This window comes from Phycodurus eques, chromosome 22 (genome assembly GCF_024500275.1).
Source record: "Phycodurus eques isolate BA_2022a chromosome 22, UOR_Pequ_1.1, whole genome shotgun sequence".
NCBI classification, from domain to species: Eukaryota; Metazoa; Chordata; class Actinopteri; order Syngnathiformes; family Syngnathidae; genus Phycodurus; species Phycodurus eques.
In genome coordinates, this window is record NC_084546.1 from 3,999,902 (window position 1) to 4,015,505 (window position 15,604).

The 15,604-nt window shown below is 43.1% G+C and overlaps 2 protein-coding genes across 2 annotated transcripts in view; both read left to right on the forward strand.

Moving 5' to 3' along the window:
* Positions 1 to 6,349, forward strand: part of exoc4 (exocyst complex component 4) — a 61,127-nt gene extending 54,778 nt beyond the window's left edge. Inside the window, exon 20 of the mRNA XM_061667619.1 lies at positions 4,205 to 6,349. Within this exon, the coding sequence (XP_061523603.1) occupies positions 4,205 to 4,442 (238 nt within the window). The 3' untranslated portion in view covers positions 4,443 to 6,349. The remainder of the gene's footprint in view (positions 1 to 4,204) is intronic.
* A 730-nt stretch (positions 6,350 to 7,079) lies between these two features.
* Positions 7,080 to 15,550, forward strand: lrguk (leucine-rich repeats and guanylate kinase domain containing). The gene is given in 20 exon segments (XM_061667474.1): positions 7,080 to 7,091; positions 7,526 to 7,624; positions 7,724 to 7,805; positions 7,889 to 7,989; positions 8,183 to 8,264; positions 8,335 to 8,459; positions 9,232 to 9,375; positions 9,480 to 9,560; positions 9,674 to 9,760; positions 10,006 to 10,112; positions 10,483 to 10,602; positions 10,922 to 11,018; positions 11,666 to 11,779; positions 12,419 to 12,620; positions 13,037 to 13,111; positions 13,393 to 13,541; positions 13,661 to 13,749; positions 15,291 to 15,331; positions 15,410 to 15,474; positions 15,476 to 15,550. Coding segments are annotated over 20 exon segments (1,947 nt in total).
* Positions 15,551 to 15,604: the final 54 nt, after the last annotated feature.

The window sequence follows — 15,604 nt, forward strand, 5'->3', positions numbered from 1 at the left end:
CTAAAACGGAGGCGGTAACTTTTTTTCGGGACACTGCTCTCATGAGAGGCAGCAGATGCTCGACTGTGTAAACATGTAATTTGTATGTGTGTGCGTGTGTTAAGAATAGGCTGTTTTTCTGCCTCCGTTTGGAGAAAGAGAGAAGTGGACAAGTGCGCAGTAATAAGCATTGATCTGAGTTCAAACTAAGCAGAAGCCCAGCAGCCAGCACTGCAGAATGCATGGAGAACTCACAACGCACACAAAACTCCCAACGTGAGATGTTGAAACATTGCCACCATGTGGTTCAGTATCGAAACTGCAGGGTATTTTCTTGTGCCACTAATGGTCAGATACACACTAAGTCCCCATTCCCCCGCCATTCCCTCCCGTTTCCCACCATCCCTTTCACGCCTCTGGCAGAGACTAGACGACAAGAAGCCAAAAGAACCACAACAAAAGTTAGTAAGCGTTGCCTAGCGACAAGCCACCCTGGACTCGCCGGCTCATTTCGGTCCTCACAACATATGTCAATGCCTTTTAAGCGCAATAGAGCCACATAATTAGCTGTTTTTCTGTACGCTCCCAGCATAGCATCAGACGTGTGAAAGTTATTTAAAGCCTTCACAACTGTTCTCCATTATTTAAATGAGTTTGTGTTTCTTGTGCTCAGGGCGTCTAAATGTATCATAGCAACTAATCAGTGGCTGCTCTTAAATGCAGTTTGCATCAGGATTTAAAGGGCTAGTGTGTCTTATTTGGGCTAAAGTGGGGTACACACATATTTAACATGTTAACCGATTTTTAAAATGTGTGACACTCCACACAACGAGGAAGAAATCACAGTAGTAGTGCAGCAGGAGCAGATAAAATAGAAGAATGAATTTTACACCAAAATGTTTTTTACATAGGAAAATAAACTACAGTATTGTACTTCAAAACATAATTAGAATGTAAAACAAAATGAAAAGTTTGTGCATCATGACAATTCAATGGGCATTGTGCTGCTCCTTCTGGTGTCCATGCCCTGGCGAGCAGGGGGCAGTATAATATATAAATAGGGTTAAAACAAAGAAGACGGTCACAACTGCTCAGTAAGATGCACTAATATTAGTAATTTCTCCCAGAGGATAAAGAATATATGCCGTGAGTATTGTTATCCTGTCTGTCCTTCATTGTGCAGCCCCTTCTGATCTATGCACCTTGGCCACCAGGGGGCAGTATAATACATGCATATACACAAAGAAGAGTTTCACAACTAAGTGACTCAGCTGCAGTAATATTAGTCATTTTCACACGGGATAAAAAAAATATTTATGGTGGTGACTATTCTTATATTGTTTGTCTACATGTTGCTGCACTGTGTTCAAAAACAGTGTTGCTTAAAGGGCTAGTTTCGTTCGCTGTCTATGGTGTTTTACATTGTGTGTTAGCATTAAGCTAGTCAACCTTTGTCAAATTTTGGTTAAATACATGTCTAATCTTCTGTTTTATGTGTTGTTTGACTGTAAACGTCATCTGGGAGTGATAATAATAAGATTGAAGAATTGATCAGTGACTGCCAAACTGCTGCTTGATGTCATGTAGTTCAAATTTTTGCTTGCAACGCGAGACAAAACAGAAAGTCTCAAAAAACTTGAACAGGTTTAACATTTACTACAATCAGCCCCAATCTTTTGAAGATAGTCACTCAGGATGTTCTTTTAGAGAGATCCAATTATCTGTTTTTTGCTGACTTTGATCAGAAAAATGCTCAAACTCAACCCGATTACCGGTATGTGCGGACCTGCTTTCGTTTGTGCCCGGACCCTCAAATTTGTTCCGGTGCGCCGTCGTAAACACTGTGCGGTGACCCGTGCAGGCAGGTGGCAAAAGGGCTGTCATACCCTGCCTCCAACTAGACTATCACCCGTCAGACAGGCTGGCTCCCGACCTGTCTGCTTCAGGAAACGACTACACTCGCGCACGTGCGCCGTTGTGGCAAACAAGCCAAGGTGCCGCGCGGTGGAGAGCCCGTGGTAATAAGTAGAGCTGACATCTGTGTCAGAAGCTAGTGGGGTGTCAACAGATAAAACTGTTTGTATTTAGAGGCCCCGGCTGCTGCGCACTGTCACTTCCATCAGCGTCTGGCTCCCGTCCTGTCACCCTTTTCTTTTTGTCTCCCCTCTCCCTTATCTCCCCCCCGTTTTCTCACCGTTTTCCTGTCAAGCAACCAACTTCAGGCAGCTTATTTGGTACACATGCGCTAATCCAAGGGGTGGCCCACACGCAGCCAGTCGCATGACTGTCAGTCTATCAACATGTCAAAGTGGGAGGTTGGCCAGTTAGCAAAAGCTATATTGAGACTGCGTGAGTGTCTGGGCTTGAGCTGTGGCCCACAGCAGCTCCTGCTGGAGTGTAGTTTGTGTTTTACTCTTCTCCCCGGAGTTCAATAAATGGCTGAAAACTGCTTCGGCGACCGTGGCGCTCCTTTTCCACGTGCATCGCGGTAAGTTAAGCGAACAGTAAAAACCCATGACCCATACCAGCCGTCGTTCAGCCGTTTCCTGTCAAACAAAACTACACGCCGTGTAGTTTCCCATAGTAGGCAAGTACGTAGGCAGATAATATAACAATACCCACAGGCAAATATTCTTTATCCTCTGCGAGGAATGACTGACATTACTGAGGAGTTGTGACCATCTCCATGTATGTCTGTATTATACTGCCCCTTGAACAAACAGCACAATGTCGATTGAATTGGAGAAGATAATTAGTCAATACCTGTTTACATTCTATTTGATGATCTCGTTCAATGTTACAGAGACAAAACAATTATGTTGCACTTCCCTAAAATAAAACATTTTATATATTGTATTCTGGAAAAAAAAAAACATTTTGTATTTGTATTGTATTTTGTTGTAAATGTGTTTATTTTGCTTACCTTATCTGGAGGCTCATTTTTTTTCAAACTCTGCATGGCTGCACTGTGAGGCCAATAACAAAGCAGACTCATCAGTCCAGCCGGATGTTGTGGTCGCGGCTGATGGAGAGGATCACGGCCGGCCTCCCCATCCATCGTCCTTCTCACCCTCGCCTCATCGCCTCCCTCCCCCCTTCCCTGCCCACCCGGCTAACTAATGTGTGACACCAAACATGCTGACAGAGGCAGCCTGTAATGGCCTCCTCACTCATTCATTACTACAGCTGGAAATGAATTGTGATCGCTCTCTGCTTCTTCTGCCTCACACATAAGCTATGCAGCGTCAACGCTTTGTAAATTGACTTAATATTCTTTGTAAACCGGGAAGAGTGTGTGTGTGTGTGTATGTGTATATGTGTGGAGGGGGGGTTGTTTAATTACAATGCGATATAAATTACACCGCAGGGACACATGAGCAGCTCTCGTGGTTTGCTCGTAAACAATAAGCCGACATGTGGACGCAGGTGATAACAATGGCGGCGTTGCACTGCAAACATTATTAACAGTGTTATTTATGCTGCTGCTCCTTGCTTTCAAGATTATTGATGATTTATTGTAATCGTCGGGCACTACACTAAAGGGTTTTAAAACTTTTGTAACATTTGTGTGCTTTTTGGTACTTTTGTCTTCAGTGTTATCTTTGTCAAAAAAAACGGCACGTTTGTTGACCCATTAACATTGCAGTGTCCAAGAGAGCAAGTCATTTTCAACACTTTAGATTGGTCAATAATTTGTCAAAATAACATACCCACATGGGGACTGACCTAAAGGGTAGATTTGTGAAAAATGTGAAATTGAGCAAATAGTAATATAGCGAATCCTCAAAATGATCATCAAACTTTGCTCAATCAGCGTTAAATAATGCAGGCAAAAAAAAAGCCCAAAATGGCCAACTTCCTGTTCATTTAATTTCAGGCATGGGTCCTGAAGACCTTTTTCATGAACCTTGTTATGATCAGTTCAAATATGTAGTCGCATGTTGCCCCACTGATTTTCATTGTGACCTCGAAATGCAATGTTTTGGTCCAACGTTGGAGACCGTTCCCCGTGCAAGGCTGGCGCTGTCAACAACAGTTTCATTATTTCATTAAAAGCACCATGTTGATGTTTTTCCACCAGGCCGTCAGGAGCTCCTTGAAGTCCTCTTTGAGAAAATTGTGCTCGACAGCAACAGCAGCTGCTTTTGATTCTGCTGCAAAACATGGGAACAAAATGTCTCCCTGAGCTCTTTCATTTTGCCTCTTTTTCTTTCCTCTTGCTCAGGCAGTACTACGAGATGCTGTACAACACGGCGGACGAGCTGCTCAACCTGGTGGTGGACCAGGGCGTGCGCTACACGGAGCTGGAGTACATCAACGCCCTGTCGCTGCTGCACCGCAGCCAGACGGGCGTGGGCGACCTGAGCACCCAGAACACGCGGCTGCAGCGGCTGAAGGAGATCGTGTGCGAGCAGGCCGCCATCAAGCAGGCCAGCAAGGACAAGAAGATCACCACCGTGTGATCGGACCACCAGACTTAGGGCCCATCTCATCTCAATTTTCCTATTACAGGCTAATGGCTGCTTTCAATTACATCCCTATCTCTGCGGTAAGCCCTCCCACGGGCCCACTCCTCCTGCCCGCAGTCATATAACGTATGAATGTCATATTAAAGCCACTCGGCAACTGGTCCCGTAACGGACGATGTGTACAGTGGTACATTGAGATACAAGTTTAATTTGTTCCGTAACTACGCTCATGACCACAAAACACCTGTATGTCTAATCATATTTCCCCATTGAAAATGCTATTAGTCCATTCCAGCCTTGCCCAAAAGAAAACAACAATTTTTGTAATGTGCTCTTTAATGAGGAAAAATAGCACTCTATAATGTTGTACTTTAAACAAAGAACATACAAAAACATACAGTCATGATATAATTGAACAGAATTTAAAGAATTAAAAAGCTTTCGGCACACTTTTTGCTTCAATTCAATGAACATTGTGCTGATCCTTCTGGTGTGTACAAACGTACATAATATACAAAGACACCTCATTCCTCAGCAGGCCGCGCTAATATGAATGGTTCTTCGCATAAGATAAAGCATACAGGCCTGTGAGTATCGGTCTACATGTGTTACTTCACTGTTTGTGTTCAAATAGCCATCGCTGATAAGTTTATAACACCGCCACATAGATGCTCTTGGTTAGCCCGTCCATAGCGTTTCCTATTAGGTGTTAGCATTAAGCTAGCGGAGGCTGCGTTGTTTAAAAAACACATGCATTTCTGTTTGTTTGATGTTTAATTTGACAGTAAACTTCAACTGTGAGGAGCAATAAACGGCTTGAAAAAAAATGTCTAGACGCCAAACTGCTCCTCGCTGTAAAGTGAGTTGAGTCACTCCCAAAATACAGCGCTCACATGTCAGGTTTTTGCTCGCAAGTCAAACAAAAACGTCCGCCGAATGACAATTTGTATCTAAAAAAAAAACTCGGAATTCGGGTCACTCGTATCTCAAGGGACCACTGTATATACTGTTATATTATTATTATTATTATTATTATTATATACTATTATTATTTGGAAGAAAGTTAGTATAAAAAAAGTAATGGTGATAACCCAAAATGGTTCTTGTTTCGCCATAATAATTGCAACTTAATCTGGTAACATGACTTTATTTATGGTCTGAATTTTTTGTATGTTCTTGTGCAAAGTAATTCAAATTCTGGGAATGAAGTCAAAATTCCCCGAAAGAAATCACAGTGTTACAAGAATTAAGTCAGAATCCTTACAATAAAAAAAAAAAAAAAGTAATACTGAATAGTAGAAAAATAATCAGTGGGTGGTCAGCCTTTTTTTTTTTTTTTACTGACTTTCCAAGTTTTTCATGACTTTTTTTTTCCCACCTGACCAATCGCGAACAGAAAAGATGACTATTCTTGTTATAGTTTGATATGTTTTTTCTGGAAATAATTATGTCCCTCATATTCCTTTGATACTGCATTTGAAATGTTCTCTATCTGCCTCTGTAAACTGAAATCCTGGAACAGAAACTTCCCCCTCAAGCGGCCCGCCCGTGTTTTAGTTCATTAACTTCGGAGAGGAGTACTTAACGAGAGGACGAAGAGGGCTTTGTCAATACCCCAGTGGTCCCCGCAATCTATCATATTGACACTTTGGCCCAGGATCGATGGGAAAACAGCTGCGGGTTCCCCCTGGATGGGTTTGACGAAACTTGGCGTCAACCCTTAAAAAGCTGCTACTCGCTGCAATTTAATACATGGGAAACTTGAGCAGAATGTTAAGTGGCAAGCTGTGTTAGAATGCACAATGTCAAACATGTCAAGCGCTGCTTTCATCTGCTTTGTATTCATTCATCACTTAAATTTCCTCACACTTTTTTTATATATCAATAAATAAATGCATATAAGTCGAGATACCGCATGCTGATCATGCTTTTTTTTTTTTTTGACTACTCTGGTTGTTATGATTCCACGATATGCAAGAGATATTAAGGTGCTTTTGCTCAGCAGCCATTTTGATTTACCTGCAAATGAAAAGTAAACAAATAATTAACTGCATGAAAGATTCCCATCAGCATCATAAGTGATGTAAGTACAACACATTTTGACATGTTTAATTTAGCAATCATTTTATTAATTTGAATACGTCACTACGTCACCTGACTACACAGGTGTCCTTGATTACCTCACGTCCACCAGGTAAGGAACTCACCCAATGTCGTGCGTTGTAAATGTCTTTTTTTCGTCCTAGTGCCAACATAAACATGATCATTGGACTATCACGTCTTCTGACTTTATAGGTATTTTACAAAAATGGCCTTTTTGTGCTATTTCTCATGGTTTTAAACTACGTTAGCGTCGATTTGACAGTCGGTGGATTTACACAATGCGGTAGATGCGGAAAAACTCCATTACCCACAATCCCGCTCTCCCTCGTGCTGACACGTTGCTAGGCGACACTGCCGAAAGCCTTGGTGTGCTAATTGCTAGACAGCGAGCTGCATTACGTCACAACGACGTCGTCTGTTCCCGTCGACTCGTGACATTTTTTGACGACTTTTCATCATTTCATAATTGTAATAACCAACCAATAGTCAAGCCGAGCGCCTTGAGAACAGACTACCAGGTGCGTGGACATGGCGGACAGGGTAAGTGTGACTTTAAATGGAGAAACTTGCCATGTCCTTGCTATATAATAAAAGAATAAATAAATGCATTGAATGACTCATTACCAGGGAAATGTGGTTACGTTTTTTTTTTTTTTTTTTTTTTTTTTTTTTTAATAATTCAAGTTGATCATATATGTGGGAGAATTTATAGTAGCTGGGCATTTAATTAAGCACACCTACAAGCTAAGGAGCATTGAGCTTCAATACAAAAGATCTCAAAGTCTGCCTTCCATAACAAATAAATAATGCTCACTTTTGTGTTTTGAAATGAACAATCTGCATATATGTCCGACTGTCAACACCCCCCGCCCCTAATAATAGTCATCCTGAAGTCTAGAATGGACTTTAAACAGTCCCTGGAATAATTAGTAAATAACACAATTTTGTTTATTCTGCATTATTTGTGGTGACAGGACATCATTTTAAGTGCCAGGTTGGTGTCCAGCTGCGTGACCCGCCTCGGGCGCTTCGACACTGGACTTCAGCACCCGTACCATCATGTGGCCCTCTCTGTAAGATGCACTTTCACAGTTTATAAACCCCAAAAATGTTCAGGTGACTTTTATGGGATTTATTTATTTTTTTATTTTTTATTTTTAATTTTTAATTAGGGTCGCAAGCTTCGGGATATCTCTGTGTTGTGTAATTTTGTTCACCTGCAAAAGCTGGAGCTGTCAAACAATAGAATTACAGGTAAATGCTTATGTGTGTACTTTTGATGTTTATTTATTTATTTACTTTTAATTAATTGCATTCATTACTTTTCCATTGCCGAGATCTATCCTGCGTGAGCCATATGCCCTTCCTCGTCATCTTGGATGTCTCTCACAACGAGATCTCGGATTTCTTTGGCTTCGAGCCCCCGAAGAATCTGAAGGTACCGGCAAGCAGGACCTTGAGCTGACAGCGGAAGACAAACTTTGACTGGTGGCTGCGTTATTCCCCATGACGGGCCCGCATGCCATCTGCCGTCACTCCAAACATGCTGAAAAGGCTTCGAACGCCCTTGAATGCTCAGCTAATTGAATATCCTGGTGGAATTAGTCAGTTTCTGCCTGCTGTTTTTACAGGAGGTCAACTTCTCGCACAACAGTTTGACACAAATGAAGGACATGTCGGCCTACGAGGCTCTCGTCAAGCTCGATCTGGACCGTATCCTTATAATATGCAAAAATCAGACGCACGCACGGTCACGCAATGGCCTTGACGCGCTACGTTTCAGACAACCGCCTGAAGCGCATCCACGGTCTGGAGAAGTGCTGCAAGCTGACTCATCTCAGCGTGGCGCACAACAACATCGCCAGCATCCTCAGTCTGGACGACGTGCCGCTCGCAGACCTCAACCTGGTCAGTCCTCAGTACAGTCCAAGATAGAAGATTTTTTTTGTTTGTTTGTTTTTTTATTTTATGGATTTATTTTTATTCAGAGTTAAGCTGTTTAATACGCTCCGAAGTGGACACTACATTTTTGACATAGAAACACAATGTATTGCCTTCACGTCAAAGTCCTAATTGTGTTGGATTTAAAGCTATAGTAATTTTGAATGCAATTGTTTTGTTTGTGTGTCAAGACATGATTGAAAGTTGCATTAATTAATCCAACCTATTAATTATGGAAATCTAATAATTGAAGCATTAATAATCGTGTAGGGAAGAGAGAGGAAACAATCAAATTGGTACATGACAATCTAGTAGGATTACTCCCTATTTCAAATCCCACCAGCTGGCCGCAGCGGCCCACTTGTAGTGGTCCTGGCTGGTCCACCCTACACCTGACCCCCCCCAACCCAACCCAACCCCCCCACGCAGCCAAACTTGTCCCTCGCGCCCTCTCCCGACATGCGGAGAGCCACCCTCTGCCAGGCCGCGTGCTCGACGAGCGCTTGCCAGGCAGCAATATAACTACTTTAGTCAAAGCGTGTAAACTAGCAAGCGGTGCCCGCGAAGGTTTGGCTTTGTGCTGAATGAGCACCTTGCCAGCTGTTGGCCTGCACCCATCTGTCAGAATTTAGCGGGCCCGCCAAAGCCTGCAGAGTGACCGTGGCTCACTTTTAATTTGAGCTATAGGGAATCATCGCGTGCATTTGTGGTCCGTTAAATGTCTTGTCTGTGTGTCCAGAGGGGGAACCAGCTGAAAGGCACAAAAGGTCTGGAGAACCTGTCGAGGCTACAGACACTTGATCTGTCGCTGAACCACATCAGCAGTCTCGCTGGTCTCAGCAACCTCCACCTGCTCGGCTCCATCGACATGGAAAGAAATCAGGTGTTTGTACAATGCCAGAAATGGAACGCTAGTGCAACACTTTAACAATTTGACACAATAAATCATTCAAAATTATTTTTTATTTTTGGGGGGAAATAATGTAGATTTCTGAGATTGAGGAGTGTAAATACATTCACAGTCTTCTCCTGCTGAGGGATTTGAATCTTTTAGGGAACCCTGTGCAGGTAACTCAAACTCCATAATAAAATAAATGAACAGATCAGCATTTACAGAGAGAATAATTCTCAGTTTTGACTGTCAAATGTAACCGTGTTTAATATGTGGTATTGTGTATTAGGAGCAGCCAGACTACAGGCTGTCGGTGCTCTTCCTCCTGCAGCATCTGACGATGTTGGACCAAGAGAGAGTCACTGTTGAAGAGAAGGTTTGTCAGAAATGAAATCAAAATGTCGGGGACATGAAAGAATGACAGAATTAAATGTTCAAACTGTCCATAATGTTACAGTGGTTTCAGCTTGTTTTTTTTTAAATCCAGTTAACTTCAGCTCGATTTAACTTTCAAGCACATTACATTTGCCTTCAATCTTTTAGAACTGTTTTTAAATATACAATTTGTATTTTTTTGAGGTAGTAAACCACTGATCTTGTGTGTGTGTTATGCTCATCCAGGTGTTTTCAATCAACAAGTACGACCCTCCCATGGAAGTGGTGGCGGCCAGAGATCACATGACCCATCTGATGTATCAGCTGATGCAGCCTCAGCTTCTCTATGACACGTTGGTATCAGCGTCGTCATTTTATCCTCCTAAAAAGCACACACACAAAAATCGCTGCTTTATTTCCTTCGGCGAACCAGTTGACGCTCCATTGCTCATCATATCTGACATCGTTCCAAACAAACACCAGCCGCAGTCGTCGCTCGAGTGCTGAGCGCCTTTTTTCCAATCTCCTCACTCTAAGACAATAAAATAGACAAGTTCATCTATCATCACTTTAAAAAAGACAAAAAACTTCCATCACGGGCAGATAATTATATTGTTTTTGCACTCGAAAAAAAGACCCTTCCATCTAGTGTGTTCATTAACACGTAAGGCTTTTAATTGAAGTTTAATTCAACTGTCAAAAGTGTTTCGTTTGCCCATGCAGCACTCTACCCAGCGACGACGCTCCGTATCCGATGGTGGTTCTGACTGGTCCGCAAGGCTGCGGGAAAAGGGAGATGGCCCACCGCCTGTGTGAGGACTTTGACGAATACTTTGCATATGGGTCAGTGTCGAATATTAATAGGGAGAGTCTTAAAATAAGATCTCAATATCAGATATCAATCCCTATTCTGCCTTTATGGATTATGCTTTGCGTTCTATTTTAAATTGCTAAAATCCAAATGTAACTAAATCTGTACGCCAGTCACATGCGGCTACAGCTAAATCTAGTCTAGAGTAAGTGCTCTGTTCTTTAACATGCATTCCACTGCCATAGGGGTCTTGTCCTGAGACTTAACCCCCCTGTCAGTCTGGTATTCCTTGTCATGAATTACGCTCTTCTTCAATGGGCTCTGAATCCCCCCCGCCCCCATTTCGTGCAGGATCAGCCATACTACCAGGGAGCCCTACTTTGGCGAGGAGAACGGCAGCGACTACCATTTTGTCAGCGAAGAAGAGTTTCAACTGCTTGTACACAGGGTGCGTCTTTTTGGAAACTTAGTAATGATTGAAGTTGTTTTTAGAATTGTTTAGTTGGAATATGTTACACTACACTGTTCGTTTCAGTCGCAAGGCACCCTGGCAGAATAAGAGGTTTTGAAATGTTGCTGCATTCTTTGAATGGGGAAAATGTTGTGACATCTGGTGGAAAAATATACACATTGTAAACCAATACCTATTGTTCATCATAATGATTTCTAAAGTAGATTTAGATTAATTTTGTGTAACGCACGGTGAAAATACAAAACGGAGACGAGGACTCGTGGCCCTCTCTCTGTCATGCGGTTTACACTTAGTGGGCTTTGCCGCATGTATCAGTGCCTTCCGTCAAGTGTCATGTGACGCTTTGAGCGGGTCGACCGTTCCTCCCTCTTCTTCCTCTTCATCTGGCCTCCTGTGTGCTTACGTTGTCAGCCACCTAATTTATTGCCCACAACTCTCCTTGCCTTCCTCTCATGCACCTTCCGTTGCATTATTCAGTGCTTGAGTGGCATAATTGAGGGACACGGGTACAAAAACAAACCATAATCCTACAACCGCCTGTGCGTTAAAGTACAGTTCTCAAAGGCCTATGTTGTGGATATGTGACCTCGTGTTTCTAATTTAGACCGACCGTGCCATTGCAGGGGGCTTTCCTCCAGACTGTCCAGCACGGCGGCCACAAGTATGGCCTGAGCCGGGACGCCATTGAAGATGTCGCCCGGGAAGGACTGGCGTGCTGCGTGCAGATGGAGCTTGAGGTGAGTGGAAGACATGATCAAAACCTCTAAAAACTTCTTTAAACCTGAGGAAGCCCTTTAAATATCCACTCTCATTTGCCATAATAATTACAAATGGGCAACTTCCCAAAAACTGCTGGATATTGATATTTTGAAATAGTTTATAACACGTTGTGGACTTCTTAGAAAGATTGTATACACACACACAGACACACAGATATTCAACATCAGTGGCAACACACACTTAGAATTTCAGTAGCGAAGCAACCTTACAGAAAACAGTAAAAGGAGAAGAATGCTGCTGCATGCTTTGAATGCGGAAAAGTAGCTCCCTCTAGTGGACACATTTAAAATTGAAACCCAATTCTGTACAGTCGTCTCAATTGAAGTCTTAGCAGACAGGATCACATTAGTTTATCATTATGTTAAGATAAGTATGGAGTCAAAATTGGATTTCAATGGGACATATTTGTTGCTTTCTGTGTAGCGTTGCATTGTAGGCAAATTTTAAAACGAGAGGTGACAATTCTTTGGCAGATTGAATGGAAAATCCAACCTATATTCATTCACAGCCAAAGCGGCTTGAAAATAGTGAATGGCACAAAATGTCCTTAGGATGTGTTAAAGGTCAATATCTGTTTTCTGTCATTTTTTTCACAGGGTGTGCTGAGTCTGAAGAAGAGCATCTTTGAACCCCGCTATATCCTGCTCCTCCCCACCATAGTGGACAACTACAAGGCCACCCTGAGGAGTCGAAACCTCTACACCGACGCCCAGATCGAGGCGGCGGTATCGCGCATCGAGCTGTACGCTGACTTCAACCGGGAGCAGCCCAGCTTCTTCGACAACGTCATCCGCTGTGGTACGCCCTCCGCCTGTCTTTGCGTTATTAGCGTCAACGCCGATGAGGATATCTTGTGGATTTCATTGAAAGAGAAAAATTTTTTTGTGACGTCGCATTGCCTCACAGAGACAAAAAAAAAAAAAAAAACTCCCTTGTCGCTGATAAGGCCTTAGATAAATGAACATGCCTCACTAAAATCCATAGAGCACAATTTCAATCCCATTACCACTTTGTATTAAGGCCACGGCAGCACCGGCAAACAGTTTGTCATGCCCGCACGTCTTAGCTGCTTTCTTAATGAGACCAACACGCGGGGAGGGCAGTACACTCATCACTTTTATGCACCGCTGACGTCCCCATAGCTTTTTCTTTCATTGCCACTCGATGGGAGGCGGTACAGCAGCCGGGTTCGTGAGCATATTGTGTGTGTGCAGATTACTGGGACAAAGCCTACCAGATGCTGGAGCGGATTGTCAAGAACTACCTGTTGCTCGAGGACCAGGAAGAAGGTAAGAAGAATAACAGAGCACCCGCACATAGTCATATGTGCATTTTCCCTCTCCCTTTGGAGATGTGCACAAATGCACAAATTTCCCTCTCCCTTTCCCTTTGGGTGCTCCTGTTGTCCAATAAATATTGTCACATTTTTCCCTATATATATATCTCTCTCTCTATATATATATATATATATATATATAAAATTTTGTATTTTTTTTCTCCCCCATCCTGAAGTTATTCACCAACCACAACATTTGGTACACCTGCACTCATAAATATTTTCCTGCCTCAGGAGAGGGTAAAACGACAGAGAAACCCCCCACGGAGCAGCTCAGGTCAGACTCCTCCACATTGTCCCACTCAGCCACAGCCCTCGACCCCTCAGAGCTCCTCTACAGGAACTATTTCGCCAAGACCCAGCAACCCCACAAGACTCCTGTTGTGAGTTCCAATGGGAAATTAACCAGCAACGAAGTGTCTCATCCGCCACTCATCAGCGTTTTTTTTTTTTTTTTTTTTTTCTCTGGTTTTTTATTTTTGTCCGTGTGTCTCCTCTACAGGAGCTGGCTTCCATCCGCAGGCGGGAGCGGCCGGTGAGAGAGGCGGTCACGGGGAAGAGTCCGGGGGTCTACAGTTGGCTCATCAGAAGGTTCACTTTGAAGCAGCACACACTTGACTGCGCTCTCTCTCATGCCTAACTCTGAGTGGAGACCCTCTCCTCTCCCTGCCAGGGGGCCAAATTGGCTTGATTGGCCCACTTTTCCTAACTGCAATTTGATGGTTTGTTTGGACTTCCTGTTTGACCTTGAGGGTGTAGTGGTCCACCGCAAAAACCAGCAGTGAGGCTAATTGGATGGCCTTGTTGTAGTGTTTCCACTCACCTCACCTCACCTCGAAAAGTAGAAACGAGCACATGGAACAAACAATACAGGAGCCAAGCCAATACGGACACGTAAGCAATATACTTGTGCCTTAAGGTACAAGTTAAATTTGTTTCGTGACCGCGCACTTAAAACATTCGTGAATGAATGGATATGCCATGAATCATTTCCAGCCTCCCCCCAAAAACAAACTAAAAAACAAATTGGAACATGTTTGGGAAGGAGGAAAATGGCACTCTGTAATATTTACTTTATAAAATGGAGTAATATAACATAATTAAATGGAATGCAAAGAATTTTTAAGTTTGTGCATCATTGTGGCTCCCGGTGTGTGGGACTTGGCCACCAGGGGCAGTATAATACCGTCATGAAGAACAGGAGTTTCACAACTACTCTGAGTCAGTAAAATACGATGATAAGAGTTGTTTTTCACAGAGCGTTAAAAAAATGTGCCTGTTCGTACTATAAATTGTCTGTACATGTTGATGGGAAATGTCTGTTGTTTGAAGGGTTCGAACAGCACGACTATTGATGGTAGTCGTTTGCCCGTCTATGGTATTTTGCATAGAGTGTTAGCATTCTGCTACGGGCTGGCAAAGTTGTGCGTTTCTCTTAAATCCACGTGATTTTCTGTTTTGTTTAGTTATGACAGTCAACTTCAACTAGGAATTGCAATAAACGGTTGGTAGCCTTGTTTTTTTTTCCTCTTTTTCTTTTTTCCAGAAATTGTTCTCTATCTGCTAAACTGCTGCTTGTTGTGAAGTGAGTTGAGTTGACTGACCTTGCAGTGCTCGTATGTTGAATTTTTGCTAGCAAGTCGAAGCAAAATCGTTTGGACGACAGCTTGTATCTCAGTCGCTAGTCAGGTCACTCGTATCTTAAGGCTCCAATTGCTTTGTTATAACGGGGTGTTAAATGTAGATTTTTGAGGGCAGAAAATGAATTAAATTGACTGACTAATGCTAAAATGCACAAGGTTGCATTCTAAATGTAATTACAATCGGGCATTTTCTGCTGCATGCCCCTTCGCACGCGCACATTTGAACATTACTCAGCCCCGCAGTATTTGTGCAGAGGATTCCTAACGTGTCTTCTTGTCTGCGCTCATCTTAGCTGGGATGCGTCCCAGCTTGTGAGTGTCTCCTTCACGTATTGTCACCGCGCATCACGCGACTGTCGATTAATTGAGTCCCAGAGGCCATCATTTTTGTAACCAGGCAACAAAACAAAGTGGAGTTTAGATTTTGAGACTCCTTTCATCAGGGAATCTGTTATAACTTCCACTTGTCATCTCGTTTTTCTCCAACAGCTCAGATGAATCTCTAGGGCACTCTGTGGATACGATCAAAGGTTGTTGCACAGAGAGTGCTTTTCATATCTCGCAAGTCGATTTAGATCTCATTTCTCATCTCACGTTGTCATTCATAGATGACAAGCAGCCTTGTGACAGACGCCCCGGATCCAGCGTCAAGCCCATCCTGCCGCCGATCCCGCCCGGACAGCAAGACCCCGCAAGCCAACAGCCCGCTGCCGTCGCCCAGCCGCCGCCACGTCCAGGCCAGCACGTAGGGATAGCGTCAAGGTTATTGAAGACGTGACCCAAAAAAAAAAGCACACAGTGAT